This window comes from Eublepharis macularius, chromosome 3, assembly GCF_028583425.1.
Source record: "Eublepharis macularius isolate TG4126 chromosome 3, MPM_Emac_v1.0, whole genome shotgun sequence".
In the NCBI taxonomy this organism is placed as follows: domain Eukaryota; kingdom Metazoa; phylum Chordata; class Lepidosauria; order Squamata; family Eublepharidae; genus Eublepharis; species Eublepharis macularius.
Window position 1 is genome coordinate 166933233 of NC_072792.1, and position 15440 is coordinate 166948672.

Genomic DNA, 15440 nt, shown 5'->3' on the forward strand with positions numbered 1-15440 from the left:
CTGGTGATGTTATTTACCTCCGTGCCATGAAAAGCTTCAACAGCCCGTTTCTAAACATTAATCCTCTATTAAAGGGACAGAACATTTTTTTCTCCAGACAATTAGCAACCTTACCTTTGCCCCAATGGCCTCAGGACAGCAAATAACAGGCTATGGTTTCTTTCTCCTTCACAATAATGATTTCAGTGGGCTTAGACTGTTTAGGCTTGCACTGTAATTCTGCAAAATAAGCAAGGCTAAGAAAGAGTGACCCAGCCAGAGACAGCTGGCACTTACCTTGTGCTGTCCCTGAGGCTGATGTGGTGACGTCACTTCTGGAAATGACATCACTGCACCGCCTGCACAAGTGCTCCTGCGCTTCACATGGGCCAGTTCAGCACAATCGGGGCCCAAACTGGCCCCAACTGAAGCAGGGGAACGCTCCGGCAGTTGGTGCAATGAGTTGCTGCAATTGTTGGGAGCACACAAACGGCGTGCGTTCCTGAGATGACTGCTGGTGGTGGGCAACCTCAGGGAGCTTGCCACCTCCCGCCAATTGCTGGGCAATCAGTAGACGAGGGGGCAAATCCCCTGGAGTTTACTCACCACTGGCAGGCACCTGAGAACTCTCGTTGGGTTGCCAAGTCCAGGTTAGGTAATTCCTGGAAATTTTGGAGCCTGGGGAGGGTAGTGTTTGGAGAGGGGAGTGACCTCAGCAGGATGTAATGCCATACAGTCCACCCTCCAAAGCTGCCATTTTCTCCAGGGGAACTTATCTCTGTGGCCTCGACATTAGCTGTAATTCCAGGAAATCTTCAGGCCTCACCTGGAGGTTGGCAAGGATTCCACTGGAAAGAAAGTAAAATTAAAAAAAAAATAACTCAGCTATTACTTAAAATATTTATACCCCGTTTTTCCTCCTGCCTCAAAGCAGCTTCCTTGTTGCTGTTGTTATTTGCAGCTCCTAAATTCTTTGACGGTTACGCCGCCTGTGAGCTCTGGAAAATTCTGTAAACAAGCCACACTATTCCACCTGGGGAAGCGATCTGGTGCTAGCAAATACCTGTTAATAATAACAACACTTACTTTGTTCACCGCTCTGAATGGGGCACTAATCTGTCTACAAAATTGGCATATAAACGCAGTTATTATTTATAGCTGTTATTTTAAAAAACCCTCAATTTTGAGTAATGAACAGATAGACAACAGCGCCACCCAGCTTTCAGAAAGCGAAAAGCAACCAGGTCATTTAAAAAAAAAACCTTTCCTGCGTTCTTTTGCGGGACATGCGCAGTTTCCGCTCAACGGCAGAAACTCGGGCGTGTCACGTGACATCTCCGAATAGGTTCCTCCCCCTCCCAACAACGCAAGTGTAAGTGGGTTTAAAAAAAAAAAAGGAACGCGCGAGTGGGTGTGAGTGGCGGGAATTATCAGCCAATGGGAGGGCGCGACGAATTTACGGGCCAAAACATGCCTGCCCAATCTATCTGCGCTCCCCGCCCCTCGCAGGCACTGTTTTGGTTCCGCCTCTTAGTTCACGCGGAAGGCACGGGCCGTTGGAATCTCAGGTACGGAGGGGGGGGGGAGTGGCAAGCGCGCGCTGGATCTGTTGCCCCAAAGCGCGGGAAGGGGGAAAAAACCCGTGGGACGGAGGAGGGTAAATGAGGGAGGGGGATCGCCTGATGGGAAATCCTGACGTAAGAGAGACAGAACGCAGCCCCCTCCCCCAGCAGAAGGGATCGGCTCAGCTCCAGAGTATCTCTGAGCATGTGCAAAGGCATTTCCCCCCTGACAGGACTGAACCCGAGCCCTTTATGGCCTCGGTCCCTCGTATTTACAAGGCTGCTTCTCTCCTTGTGCTCCGCCACCACAGCAGCTTTGCTGATTTAAACAGGACCATCTGCAGATCCCGCCCTGCAAATGGGCAATATCAACAGCTGCCTGGACTTGTACATTCTCTGTAGTAGCCCCCGCCTTACAGATCAGCATGCCTGGAGAGGTGAGGAACGCTCCCCCTCTCCTGGCGTTCAGCAAACTATGCAAAACTGAATTATTGAGGAGAACCTTGTATTCAGGTAATAGGCCTGTGCTGTAAAGAAATGATTCGACAAGATGTGTTGGTAAAGCGATAGGGACTCTGCTCTGCATTGTCTGTTGCTGTAATCACATTCCTCTTGGATCGTTTCCATGTTTAATAGGTCACGTCAGTTTACTTACCTTTTATTTTAGCATCGTTTCACCTCTGTCAGATTTCTGTTTGATTGTACTGATTTATGCTGTCATCCACCTTGAGTCTTGGTGAGAAAGATGGACCATAAATATCTGAATAAAATAAATGCTGGAATCAATGTCGCTAGTCTTTAAGGTAGGGTTGCCAACCTCCAGGTGGGGGCTAAAGTTCTACCAGAACTCCCTAACCCTGCCCTCCCAAGGCTCCACCTCCAAATCTGCAGGAATTTCCCAACCCAGAGCTGGCAACCCTAGCTCTGTGAACATGTGCAGTGTTCACTGCTGAAAGCACACAGATACTGTTTCTATTTCTGCAGTTGGTATAAAGAGCCTCTAAATTGAAGCGAGCAGGATGGGATTGGTTTAAATCAAACTGTTATGCGTGTCATTAGATTTTTTTAGATATTTCAAGTAAATGGATTACATTGATTTTAAACTCCAGTAGTCTTTGTGCAACCATAGAGGGTATGCTATAATTTTCTTAACTATTTAATAGAGTGCTTATTTTTAAATAATGCTTATGACCCTATATCAGAATTCTCTGTAGTCATTATAGGTTTCTGTAGACAGTGCCAGTTAGAATCAACAGTAGGAAGTGTTTCTTGTTTCCAAAGTTGCTTTCTGCTTTAGTTTGCCCCTTCTCCTCTGTACTGCCCTATACCCACTCTACAAAAAAAAATTAACAGGAATTAAAGGTCCATGTTCTTTGAACTTTATAGAGTATTGAGACAAGTACTATGATCAGATCTAAGCATCAAATAAGAGTAAAAGGTCACTTAGATGAATCAGTGGAGGATACCTGTGATGGCATCCAGGCCTTGAGCCATAATGTAAGTACAAGAATGTTTGTGATATCTGAGCACTCTTGAGGAAAACATCCTTATCAGTCCTTTCTTTACAACGGGTGGGGGGGAGGGGGGAGCCTTTCCTAGGTTCAATAGAGTCATACATTCAGTTTTAAGAGATTATAGGTGTGTATGAACTTGGATTCATTTTAAGCCTGGGTATTTTTAACAGAAGACTTATAATTGTTAAATAAAATCTAAAATATGATTTAATTTTTAAACATCTCTTATTATTTTAAAATCAGCAGCGTTTATCTACTATGAGAGCTGAGTTTGCAACTGAAGGAAACAGAGAGGCAATGAGCTTTTTCTTTTTCCCAGTCTTTCAGAAAATCAAGTGGAGGGATAATTAATCAAGAGAAAAAATGGCAGGAACTAATTATTTCCAAGGGATTTCCTCTCATGCAAGTACATATAAGAGTGCAGCCTTAGTGTATCTTAATTTTTACCAGGTGAGAAAATGGAGGGAGAGGGAGTTAGGGGATTTCAGAAAATAAAAGTTTTGCATACATTGAAAATAATCCTCTCAGCTGTTTCCCATGCGTATCTTTTCAAATATTCATTTGATATAGAAGATGGGAGATCATTAGGGGATTTGTTGAGATCATCCAAATCCAGAGAGATCATCAGCAATATGCTTGACAAATTCCCAGATTGATTTCTGGGCCAAGCATATTAAACTACTCTACAGACTCTGAAATTATTTTTGAAACCTCAGGTTTAAGAGTATAGTTTAGCAATCTAGTCAAATACAGCCACATTCCTACCAATGCTAAATGCCATACTAGACAAGACAGTGGGAAGTCTATGAATGCTCTCCTGGAGCTGCTCTTTGTTCTTTGGGGTAAACGAACAGGTGCATGTTTTCTCCAGCAGAGTATGGTATCTCCAAGAAGGTGGAAAGGCGGTTTGCTCTGAGAAAATCATATAGGAAAAAGGTGAACCCTCTCTTCTCCCCATGTGCTGCAGCTCAAATCCAAATGGGACCACCCCCTACAGATTTTCTATTAAAAATGTTAAACATTTCCAGTTTTTACATTTGAGCCTGGAGTTCTCAATTTTTTCCGCCTATTTCTTCCTGCCAGTGGCGGGCAGATTTGCCTGCCAGTGGCAGGCAAATTCCTTGCTATTTGCCTCTCTATCTACCACATGCTGGTGATTGGTGGGAGGAGGCAGGCTACCCAGAGATCTCCCACCATTAGCAGGCAGCCCAGGCACACATGCTCCTGATATGTTTGTGCAAGAAGGGGTATGGTGAGTACTCCCACCCACGCCCAACCTCCCGATGGTTGCCAGGTCCTATCCCCAGGCCTTCACACCTGCGTATAATACGGATGCAAAAATACATAGCAATTAATAGCATGAAATCTCAGCTCGGTAATTTTTCCTTTCTTTTTAGTAAGTCCGCATGGAAACCAATTCTATAAGTAGAAGATACGAAACAAGGAGAAGCACTAGGGCAAAAGAACTAGCTAAATCTCGGGTAGATTGGAATCGGACTAAAAGAAGTAGACTGCTTGACAGCGAGGAAGAGGAGGATGAAACCACATCAGCATCAGAAAAGGAAATTCAAACCAGTTCAGACGATGAAGGGGAGGAAAAAGATGAATCTGCGGCTAATGGAAGCAAAGAAGAAACAACAGTTAATGGGAGTAGCCTTCCAGGTGTTGAGGCAGGCTGCGATGGCTCAGCAGCAGAAGACAGAGAAGAAGAAAGCATCATCCCAGGAAAGCACAAGAGGTCCCGATCATCTGTGATGTATGATAGTGATACTAGTGACGAGAGCGGCATTGTTAGGAAAGTGTTTGCTAAGCGCAGTTGCATAATAGATGAAGACTTGTCCACTGACGAGGAGCAGCAAACATCACCTGTAGAAGAAGCAACAAAAAGAAAACAGAAAAGGTTGATGAAGCTGCAAGAACTTTCCCAACGGCGATCGACTCGGGCGTGGAGTGACCGTAATCATCATGAGGTGCAGTTTTAGTTCATTTGTTGCTGTTCATATACAGAATTTGATTCATCAGGCTGGTTGGGACATGATAAAATCAAAAAAAGTTCTTGTGGTTGTTAGGAAGGCTTCCTCATGTCGAGATTCCGCAAGATGTGTCACATAGAATTATTCAGGAGAACTTTTGACACTGTCACTTTTTAATTACATGTGTTTATTATTTTAATGGGGTTTAAAATGTATATTTAGACATGTATTTTTATTATCATCATAACCTGCCTATGCAAGCAGCCCGGCTGGAATTACTTAGATTACTAACCCGAGTTTGGGAATCTCTGTATAAATAATCCAGAATCAGTTACCTGAATTTTAAAATTCCTTTTTGTACAGTTCTAAATGTGTTTTGATAGCCCTATAGTTGATGTAAGCAGGCTTTGTCTGCTAGCTCAGTATGCGTGATGATAATGTTTTGCCAGTAAAAATAGCTTTAAAATAGAGATTTTAAAAAAAAAAACACCTCTGGTTACACAGATTATTTTAGGGGAAATAGAAAAATATTACTTGTTTTTAATTGTCACTAGGATTCTGAAGATGATGCCGTAATATTAGAAGATACCTATCAGCCATCCCTCAGCCCAACTGAAATCAGTGACTCAGCTGATGATGGTAGCATGAAGGATTTCATTGTGGAGGAGGAAGACGAGGAAGACAATGAGTTGGAACAAGAGAAATCTGAGAATGGTGAAAGCCAGCCACAAAAGGAGAAACATGCTGTGTCAAGCAAAACACTGTTGGAGCATTATGTTCCAAGCTGTAAGATTACATTTAAGCTAGAAATTGCTTATGTATATCATGTTTGTAACACCCGCCTTTTTAGTGCTTCTTCATATATTTCCATGAAGGAAATTTTCATGCTTACAAATATATATTTTACTAATTTGTTTTGTCTTGGCAGTGCATCATGTTGATCCTTGTACCCACTTGCAAAGAATTGTAAGGGCCTTTCTCATCAATGCAGCTGATGACACCTTTTTGATCTCACTATATGGTAAATAATGGATCTCTTCACCTTTTTAAGGGCTTCATTATTGAAATAAATAAGGGCAATATTTTTAAACAAGTATGTGAATTTAAGCAACTTAAAGAAATTTCATTTATTTCTCTCCCGTAGCAGGGGAAAGGCATAAGAAGTATGCACAAGAGATGCTGAGTTCACTTCATTACTTGGATGACCGCTTTATTCGACCCCGTCTTGAAAATTTGCTCTCCAGGAGTCGTTGGAAAGAACGATATAAGGTCTTGAGTTCTTGTCTTGTTCTTTAACTGGCTCTGGTATTTAATTCTATGCCCCTTGTTATTTAGGTTATTCCAAGAAGATGCTTTTTTTCCAGATTAGTACAGCTGGCACTGTACAGTCCAATCTTTGCTTTTGTAATAGGTAAATTTTCAGTAGTTTACACCTGAATCACAAGTGCCTGGTTAAATACTGGAGCTGAAATCTTGACTTTGTTGCATTTTTGGCAAGCTTTTCATTAAATTAACTAGCTTTGGAATAATTCCCTAATCTGTGCATATATGTGCAAGAATTTCCCTGTTCTCTTTGACGGTGACAGAAGTTCCACGTGAAAGTCACTTTGCATTTGCATTTTTTCACCTGAAACGGAAAGAAGTAGGGATGCCCACTCATGTAGAAGCTCTCCCTGCACATAGTAGTACGTGTGAAGCTATGCATCAGACCCAATAGATGTAAGCTAGAAGAAATATTGACATCTGTTTTCAAGGTCTTTTTGTTCCCAGTGGATGTTTTGAAGTTAGGTTCCCTAATTGGTTTCTGGCTGCCCACAAAACAAATAGAGCACATTCTATATGGGAAAATGGTTTGGATAGCATGTTGGTTGTAGTTGCAGCCCATGAGTTTAAGAGCAGTAGGAGTGTAGTGTTGCATATTCTACCATGCATCTGTTTTTTTCAGTCATAATATCTATAAACGTGTACATGTTACCTGAACTGTTGGCCTTAAAATTGGACTTGAAACTATCCTATACCTCCTGAACCAATAACAAACAGTTCAGGATCTGAAAGGTCATAGCCCATATTATTTGAGAGAATCTGGAATATCCAGTATAAAAAAACATGTTTAAATCCTGTCTGAGTAAAGTAATGCTAACCTTTTTCTAAAGGAGAAAAATTATATTTTTTGAACTTATAATTAGGGACCTACATCACACTGTGAGGAAACCAAAGGTTGCTATCTCCAAGAACACTTGCATATGAATTCTATAGTTTTGTTGCAATGTGGTAGCTGAATCACAAAACAAACAGCCAAATTTCAACCACATATATATATATTTTTTAGGAACGTGTGGATAATTATCCTAATGTCTGCATAGTTTTTGGAAGCGCAGAGAGACGTTTTTGTCAGGCCTGTGAACTGCAGAGGTACTGCAAACTTACAGTGATTCTGTCGGGACAACAGTACAATAGTGACACAATGGAAATAGATGACTTCATGTCGCATGACAAACAGGTAAATGTTGAATGGTCCCTAATTTCAGAAATTGCTATGGACTGACAGGCTAACATGCATTGCATTTTGGCCGCTTATATTTGATTGTTATGGTTTTAAGCCTGTTTTGATTGAAGGATAGTGAGGCATCAACAGTACTTTGAAGTACAAATGAAGTACTTTCTGGGCTTGTTAAATGTGCAAATATGTTGCAACTTTCTTGTTTATAGTTGATCATTTTGAAAATACAGCTTTAAGGGTCTCTGCAGCAATGTGACAAATTCCATTTACTCTGAATAAGGGGCATCTTTGTGCAATAATCAACACAATTGCATGAAATTATGTAAAATTCTATATGGAGCGATTTTATAAAGACAGTATATTCAGTGGGATCATACATACATACATGTATATATAATACACACACACATATATATATACATACATATATACATATACATTGATACCTTAGTAAGTAGGCTTCAAAATCCCCCATTAGCGATAGAATTGGCCTGACTCAATGTAAAGAACTTGTACATTTATCATAACTGATTTATCATTTATCTTTTCCCATTTATAAATAAAAGTAGATGGGCATAGATAGCTACACAAATAAATGTTAAGTATGGAAGCTGAACGGGTGTAGTCTAGAGACCATAATGATTTTTTAATGTGAGAACTGTATATTTATAAGCATTTTGTCAGGTACCATTTCCATTTAACAACATCCGTTGTGCCTGTGTGCAGCTTATCAAGGCTGGTTTACCTGTGGGGCTCCTAATCTTGCCTTCCCTTACTTTTTAAAGTAAGAGGACTCCTCAGATTTATACTGGTTTGAATGTTCTGTATAAATCTAGGATTTGCACTGAGTTTTGTTCAATAACCAACTTTTCTTATTTTATTCCATTGCAGTTCAGTTAAAGGTTAATAGGGTGTGTGCTTTGTGACTTTCAGGTAGCGATTGAATAACAACCAAGACTTCCTGTGCAATCTTACTCAGAGTTACCCCAGTCTAAATCGACTAATTTCAGGGGCTTAATTCTGGGAGTAACTCTGCACAGTGGTCGTAGATGGGAGTAACTCTATATAAGACTGCACTGATAGTCCTTTGAATAGCTTTATTTTAAACTTGCTGCAATTGCACTGAACTGGATGAAGCAAGTGACGAACACGATAGCTTCCTGAACTGCCATTTTTAGGGCAGCAAGGAAGGAAAGGCTGATTTGATTGCTCTCAGGAGGCAGTGCAAGAGCCTGTTTTATAATATAATTTTACCATGACCCACTCATTAGTTTAATTCACTACGTAATTGTATGTTTGTCCAAGACATGCATAGTAAATAAGCTTGTCTTTTAATACAGAGATTAAAGGTTGGGAGTGTGTGTGGAGGTCGTACCCAAGTTTATCACAATCTGAAGCATTTTAAATACAAGTTGTATCAGGACTGTTGCTCTGTTATGAAGAAAGATGGATATCAGGATGAGCCACTTAAAGATACAGTGGACAGAGTCTTCAGTCAGTTGTATGAAGATGGCTGGATCCATAAGGTAATGTAGAATTGAAGCAAGCAACAGGCAATTTCCACTATTTTGCAGCAATGACGGTTTTGTGAAGAAACCTGTAAGTCATTAAAAGTGCTGAAGAGTGTAAAGAGAGAGTAAATTTAGAAGTTCCTAAAATGGATTAGGTTGGCATAAAGGTTAATTTTAGGAAAGTTACTAAACGAATGACCTACTTGGAAATCAGACCAACTCACTTATTTCCCTGTTTTATTGACTAAAATTGTATTTCTGCTAGGAACATGAGAGGCAGTGCTATTTCTAGTACAGGAACTTGATAAATTCCTAATACCATGACCCTACATCTTGGAAGTGTATTTAATTTAAGATGATGAGATTAACTACAAATAGTACACTGAGCTTGTTTCCAGTTCAGTTCCAGTTTCCCTACATGTGATCAGGGAAGATATGGATCCTAAATACACATATGTGTAAATGGTCCCCGCTTTACAGTATGGACCCAATTTCATGGTAGGGTATCCTGAACATAAGGGGGAAATCCGTCCTTCTGCTACATAAGAGTTGCAAGCTTAGGTTCTATACTCGTTTTAAGGAAATGAGACAAATCTGGGCAGTAACATACAAACAGTTGTAAGGGAATCTCTTGACAAAGTGAGACAATTCCTAGTACATATTTGACAGAAATATTTCTCTGAGTTCATCATACTGAAGGCCTCTGTACACTTGAGGGTGGTGAAGTCAGAGACCAGTTTATTGAGAGGAACAGGTAACGCACAAAAGCCGTCATAATGATATCAGATACTAGAAGACCTTCATTAGGATGCAAATATTCCAAATTACCAATGTGACACACATTGTGCAGTTAGTATCACTCAAGAGGCCAAAAGAGGGACAGGAAAAGGGTGAAGCAGGGGATTGCAGATACCTTGTCTGCACAGGTTGCAGGTAAAAGATCTGAATCCAAAACAGGCGTCCAAGAGCATCTGGACAGCCAGTAATCCCCAAAATAAATCTAAGGTAAAGAGTAGCAGAATTGAAAGCCAGAAACAGGAGTTTTCTGATCAGAAGACAGTGGTAGTCTTCGGCAAGCAAAATCTCCTTGGGGCAGAGGATAAAGGCCACCAGGACTCGACATGGCAGAACACTGTAGCTCAGGGTATGTGGCAAGACACAAAAGGCATGCTGAACAAGACATATGGCCCAGAGGAGGTGCATTAGAGGTGGTCTGGTGTTAGTGCTGGGATTTTTGGAAGCAGTTCCAACTGGACTGGTATGGGATTGAAGTGAATGGAGAAACTTTTAGTCAAAAATGATCGCGTGAACCGGGGTTTTTGTCAGCATGAATATTAATGTAGCAGGGTCCTTTGTGTCTAACTGAATCTTGATTAATATGCAGTGAGAGGTCCTGATTAATAATCTGGGGCTCGGCAAAGGGAGAAGCATATTTCTCTCAAAGTTACCTTTCTTTCCAGTCAATGTGATATTATAACAGGTGTAAGCCCAATCCTGCCCCTTCTCTGCTGGCCTTTCAGCCTTTGGCTTAGAAATGGCCTGAACTTCATGTGATTGGCACGGGAAGAGTTTGCTTCAGTTGCCAAGGTAGAGTGGGAGAGAGACCAACAAAATGGAAGCTTGGTGGCAATATTTTTGATAAAGAAAAAATGGACAGAGAGGTGGCACTGCTGAAAAAGGCACTTGCAGCTTTTCTGATCCTCGGAGCTGTGGTCCCTTATGGGACCGTTCTGCCATGAGACATCCTGCTGCTATCACAGGTTCAGCCAGTTAGAAGGCACGGTGGGATGCTTTCTAGAAACCAGTTGCTAGTTAAGTGCTGTCTTATAACAAGCCGCTTTATATTATAGAAATAAGGACTCAGAATATCTCCTTTATTGTACATTTTGGGACTAGCTGTCACAAGTATTGATGAACATACACATAACCTTAGTGCAGTTGCAGGTATAGAATTTGTTGTGTTCCCACTTTATCAATAAAGGTTGTAAATTTCCTACGAGGCAGAATTTGCTGCCTTTTATACTTGGGTCAAAGGGAGAATTTTGACAAGTGAATTATTTTCTACAGGGATAGAAAGAAGTAGCACCCACCAAAATTCTCTCATCCATAGTGGTATTAAAACTGCAAGGATAGGGTTAAGTGATAATCTGGAGATGGTTATTGATCTTGATTGTGAATTATGTCAGCAAGTAACATAAAACCTTCACCTAGGATTTCTGCTAAAGTTATGTGTTTTTGTATATTATATGAAGCACTATACAGATCTTGAAGACTACATGAATGATGCCGACTTCTTCCAAGAGGAAAAAATGGACTGAGTGTACATATTGCATCGTTTGAAGAAGAGTTTTTATATGCCTCCTTTATAATGGTGATAGCATTTGAAGACATTCCTGTGTTTTTGCTCCTTTTCTTTTACTCTGAAGTGTAATTATGGCCTGTAAATTATGGAAATGAGTAGATTAATGGTCATTATGTTTCATTTTAATTAGCAGAGTTATTAATGAAAAAAAAGTTTTATATTGGTAGTAGTATGTTAAGTATTAAACATGCTGGCCTAAAATAAAAAAAAACCCTCTGAATAACTGAAGTGTTCATTCAGGAACTGGATTTTTTTCTGCAGCAATGCCCGGGTGGATTGTGTCAGTTTTTGAGAAATGTTTAGCACTAGTTCCTCTTTTTGAAAGAAGAATGATCTACATGGTGAGAAGTCCAACAGAGTGTAAGCTGCATGCTGTTTTCTAGCACATTTTTAAAAAGTTGCTATAAGCATCAAACATTTTTATAGACCCTGGTAAAAAAAACAGGGCAGTAACAGATTATCTCTCTAAAACCAGCAGGCCATCATTATTTATGCATCCTGGAGACCCAGAATTCATAGACTAACGTGTAGCCAGCACAGTTGGTGGAGAGGTGAAAAATCTCTAGCATTATTGGCATTTACCGATGCAAAACAGAAGTGGCAAATCCGGCTGAGTGTGAAGCTGAGCTTTGCTGAAATACGTAAAAATTGCTGTGGGAGGAAAGTATACGTTACAGACATCATTGGGACTGAACAGAGGTTGCTGTTTCGGTTTCATATATTTGGGTCTGCTTCCATTTTGGAAAGTGACTCAGACCTCTGGGGATGTCCAATGCATCCGGCAAGGAATTTAGAGGCTCCAGGCTACCACCATTGTTTTTCATCATTAAACAGGAAATAATTCCTAGATGGGGGAAGATGACTGAAATATTGATGGCCTAGCCCATTTGAGATATTGAGTATTTATTTAAAAATTTTTATCTTGCCTCTGGATAACAACAAAATAAAACAATAATGTATCTGCTTCAAGGGAAAATAACTAGGGTGAGTACATTGAATGCTCTAAAGTCCTTGTGGATAAGTAAGTTGGGCTGTTTTGCTATACTTGAATTGTGGATAAGAAATGCGTCACCAAGGGGCCTCTGTAATCTGTACTAATAGGTAAATTGCAGTTAACAGTCCTGTATACGTTCCCACACTTAAATAACTAAATAGGTGTTTGTTTCTGTTTATTCACTTCTGCTGTCACTGTACGTGTAATTTTACATAAGAAGGGAATACAGCCAGGTTCTATCTCGGATGAAAATGGAACTTAAGTTCAGAGCGATAGAACGGTAGTGGCCAGATTCTGAGAGGGCCACCACTTGCTTATTAGCTTCACAGAACGCCATCTGGCCAGTGGCACAAATAGCACGTGGAGTTAGATGGGCCTTTGGTCTGAACTTGCAAAGCAATTTGTCGATAAAATCTATTCACCAGGCGTTGAAGAATCACGGCTACCACTACTGGTTTCTGCTGCCAGAATTAAAATGGAGGTAGAAGCGTATAAGCAGGTGTGGAAAAATGAACGTGTGGAATAGCAGTATAGTGGGGAAAGCAGCACACATCTATGCCACAAACCCCCTGACTCCGTGCACAGCTTGAAATTCCATGAAGAATTCAGGATTTTGTACATCCAAGTTTAACAGTAAACGGAGAAATTGAAGAAATCCTGAAAGTGTTGTGTAGGTTTACCTCCTCTTTAAGTCCCTGGTGGGATTTACAACTCAGCTGCGCCTGCTGTGATAGAAGAAGATGAGTTTTGAAGAGTTTCAAAACCACAGCTGTGTTTATGCTGGGTAAACTGAGGCATGTTACGTACCATTTAATTGAAATGAGATTTTGTTCTCTTGGGAGGATTCCTGCTCGGTAAGAGGCCACGCCCTTTCCAAGGCTAGTATTCAAGCCTGGCCCAGAGCCATGGATGCCTCAGTTGTGCTGCAGGTTTGATAAAGATGTTGATTCTCATTTCAGATAGCAGAAGTTTATCGGCTTGCAAAAATGTTTCTCGTTTTTATCATGTTCGTTTACTGGTATAAAACAATAAAGTCCTTTGTATCTTGTCCCATTTACTGCTTCCTCTGTTCATTACTGCACCCATATTAAACTATTTCATATGCCTACAACCAATTGACCTGTGACTGGAGGTTCAAAAGCAGGTTTATTCCACTCTCAGCGTAGTCAACAGACATGGTAAGGAAAGGAGGACGTGACCTGGTTTGGAAAACCTTCATAGATTACATCGATTCATAGATGTCTGTGTAGCCCCTTTGGGCAGGCCTGCACAATTGAAGGGCCAACAACTTGAAGGCAGTCAGCCATGCATCTCTCAGCAAAAACAAGGAGGTTCCTTAAGCAGCTGACCGATTGCATTTGGCTTAGGAGGACGGAAAATTGTACAGGCCTTTTGAGGAAAATTTGTCTCCCCTGTTAGTTTAAAGAGACGTCTCTTCACTGCCTTTTGGAAGCAGAGACCTGGTTTTAATATAGATCACATACACGGATGCAAGGTAGCAGAGTTCCAGGAAATCCCATTGATGAGATTTCTGTTTTACAGATGACACACAATAATAAATGGTATGTAATATGCAGGAAACTTTTGTGATGTTTATTTTTTATTAGAAATACAAATCAAGGTAAGGGTGGGAGTTGAAGTGTAGAAGAGCGATTTTATGAATAGTTGCAAGCAGAAAAGGGCTTTTTTGGTACACCAGTGGAACAATTTGATAAAATGTTTTTAATAATTGTCAAAAATGAAAAAACAGGAATATAAAAGGATAATTCTCTAGCTGTAAAAAAATGCATAGGCTTAAGAACAGTGAAATGACCACGTAGCAAAGAGTGACTTGCATGTTTCTGAACCTGTATTCCCTAGAAGATAATTAGAACAGTTTAAAGTTCAAATCTGAGGTAAAATTCATTGGTTCAGCTTGACACAGTTCTATTAGTTGTGAAACAGATTAATCTTCAGGGGGAAAGTAATAAATTTGTAATATTTAAATGGTACTTGGTGTCATGCTGGTGGTGAAAGGGTTGGCAAATAACATTCAGACCAGAGAAAATAATGTGAAGTGGCGTTTGTCCCGAATCTTCTCCCCCGATTCTGTTCCTTCCCCCCAGATACCTTTTGGGAAATTTGCCTCCTACACAAATCTTCCTTTGCTTGCTTGGGCACATGATGAGAAGCCAGCCGCCCATCCCGGATTCCTGCCATGCCTGCATGCAACAATCTGCAAACTACACAGGGGCTTTACACCATCTGCACGTGCCAAATCGCTTCCCTTCCGCTTCAGTTTTCAGAAGTGTTCCCTGATGTGTATTTCCCCCCCAAAATAATTCTGTTAGCACTGCTACTCCGATTTAAAAAAATGTTATCAAGGGTTGCCAGTCTCCAGGTGAGGCCTAGAGATCTCACCATTTCAACTGATCTTCAAACCACAGAGATCTCAGATTAGTTCCCCTGGAGAAAATGGCTGCTTTGGAGAGTGAACTCGATGCCATTATATTTTGCTAAGGTGCCTACCCTCCCTTCCAAAGGATCTAACCCAACCCAGAGTTGGCAACAATAGGGTCGCCAGCTCCAGGATGGAATATTCCTGGAGATTTGGGGAGGTGGAGCCTGGAGGGGGCAGGGTTTGGAGATGGGAGGGACCTCAGTGAGGTGTAATGCTGTACAGTCCACTCTCCAAAACAGCCAGGAGAACCGATGTCTGTGACCTGGAGATCAGTTGTAATCCCAGGAGATCTCCAGGACCATCTGGAGCCTGGCAAAACCCGCCCTCCCCCCCAGCAATGGATCTGTTAAGTGCAAGGAGACAATACAGGAAAAGGTTCTTCAGCTAAACTGGAAACTGCAACAAATTCCACAGGGGCAGCAGAAGTAGCAGCTAGTGGGGTTGCTGACCCTGCTTCGCTTCCAAGATCTGCCGAGACTGGGCTGACCTTGGGCTCTCCAGGACTCGAGCCATGACAGTTTCCGCCACAATAAACCTGCAACTGCTAGCCAGGCCGGGGTGTCAATCGACTTTCAGAACGCGCAGCAAATCTGCTCCGTCTTTTT

General features: G+C 41.1%; 1 protein-coding gene across 1 annotated transcript; it reads left to right on the forward strand.

Annotated features, from left to right (window-relative positions):
• Positions 1-1466: 1466 nt before the first annotated feature.
• CCDC82 (coiled-coil domain containing 82) lies at positions 1467-13448 on the forward strand. The gene is made up of 8 exons (XM_054974812.1): positions 1467-1547; positions 4453-5025; positions 5583-5814; positions 5957-6049; positions 6173-6297; positions 7358-7528; positions 8869-9054; positions 11292-13448. The coding sequence occupies exons 2-8, from the start codon at positions 4462-4464 to the stop codon at positions 11355-11357; spliced, it is 1437 nt and encodes a 478-aa protein (XP_054830787.1). The 5' UTR covers positions 1467-1547; positions 4453-4461; the 3' UTR covers positions 11358-13448.
• The last annotated feature ends 1992 nt before the right edge of the window (positions 13449-15440 follow it).

Excerpts from the sequence above, each read along its gene's own strand:
- CCDC82 (XM_054974812.1), top strand. The coding sequence starts at position 4,462 with ATGGAAACCAATTCTATAAGTAGAAGATACGAAACAAGGAGAAGCACT. Across the intron at positions 6,298-7,357 it reads GTTGGAAAGAACGATATAAG|GAACGTGTGGATAATTATCC; the intron begins GTCTTGAGTTCT and ends TATATTTTTTAG. Across the intron at positions 9,055-11,291 it reads AAGATGGCTGGATCCATAAG|CACTATACAGATCTTGAAGA; the intron begins GTAATGTAGAAT and ends TATTATATGAAG.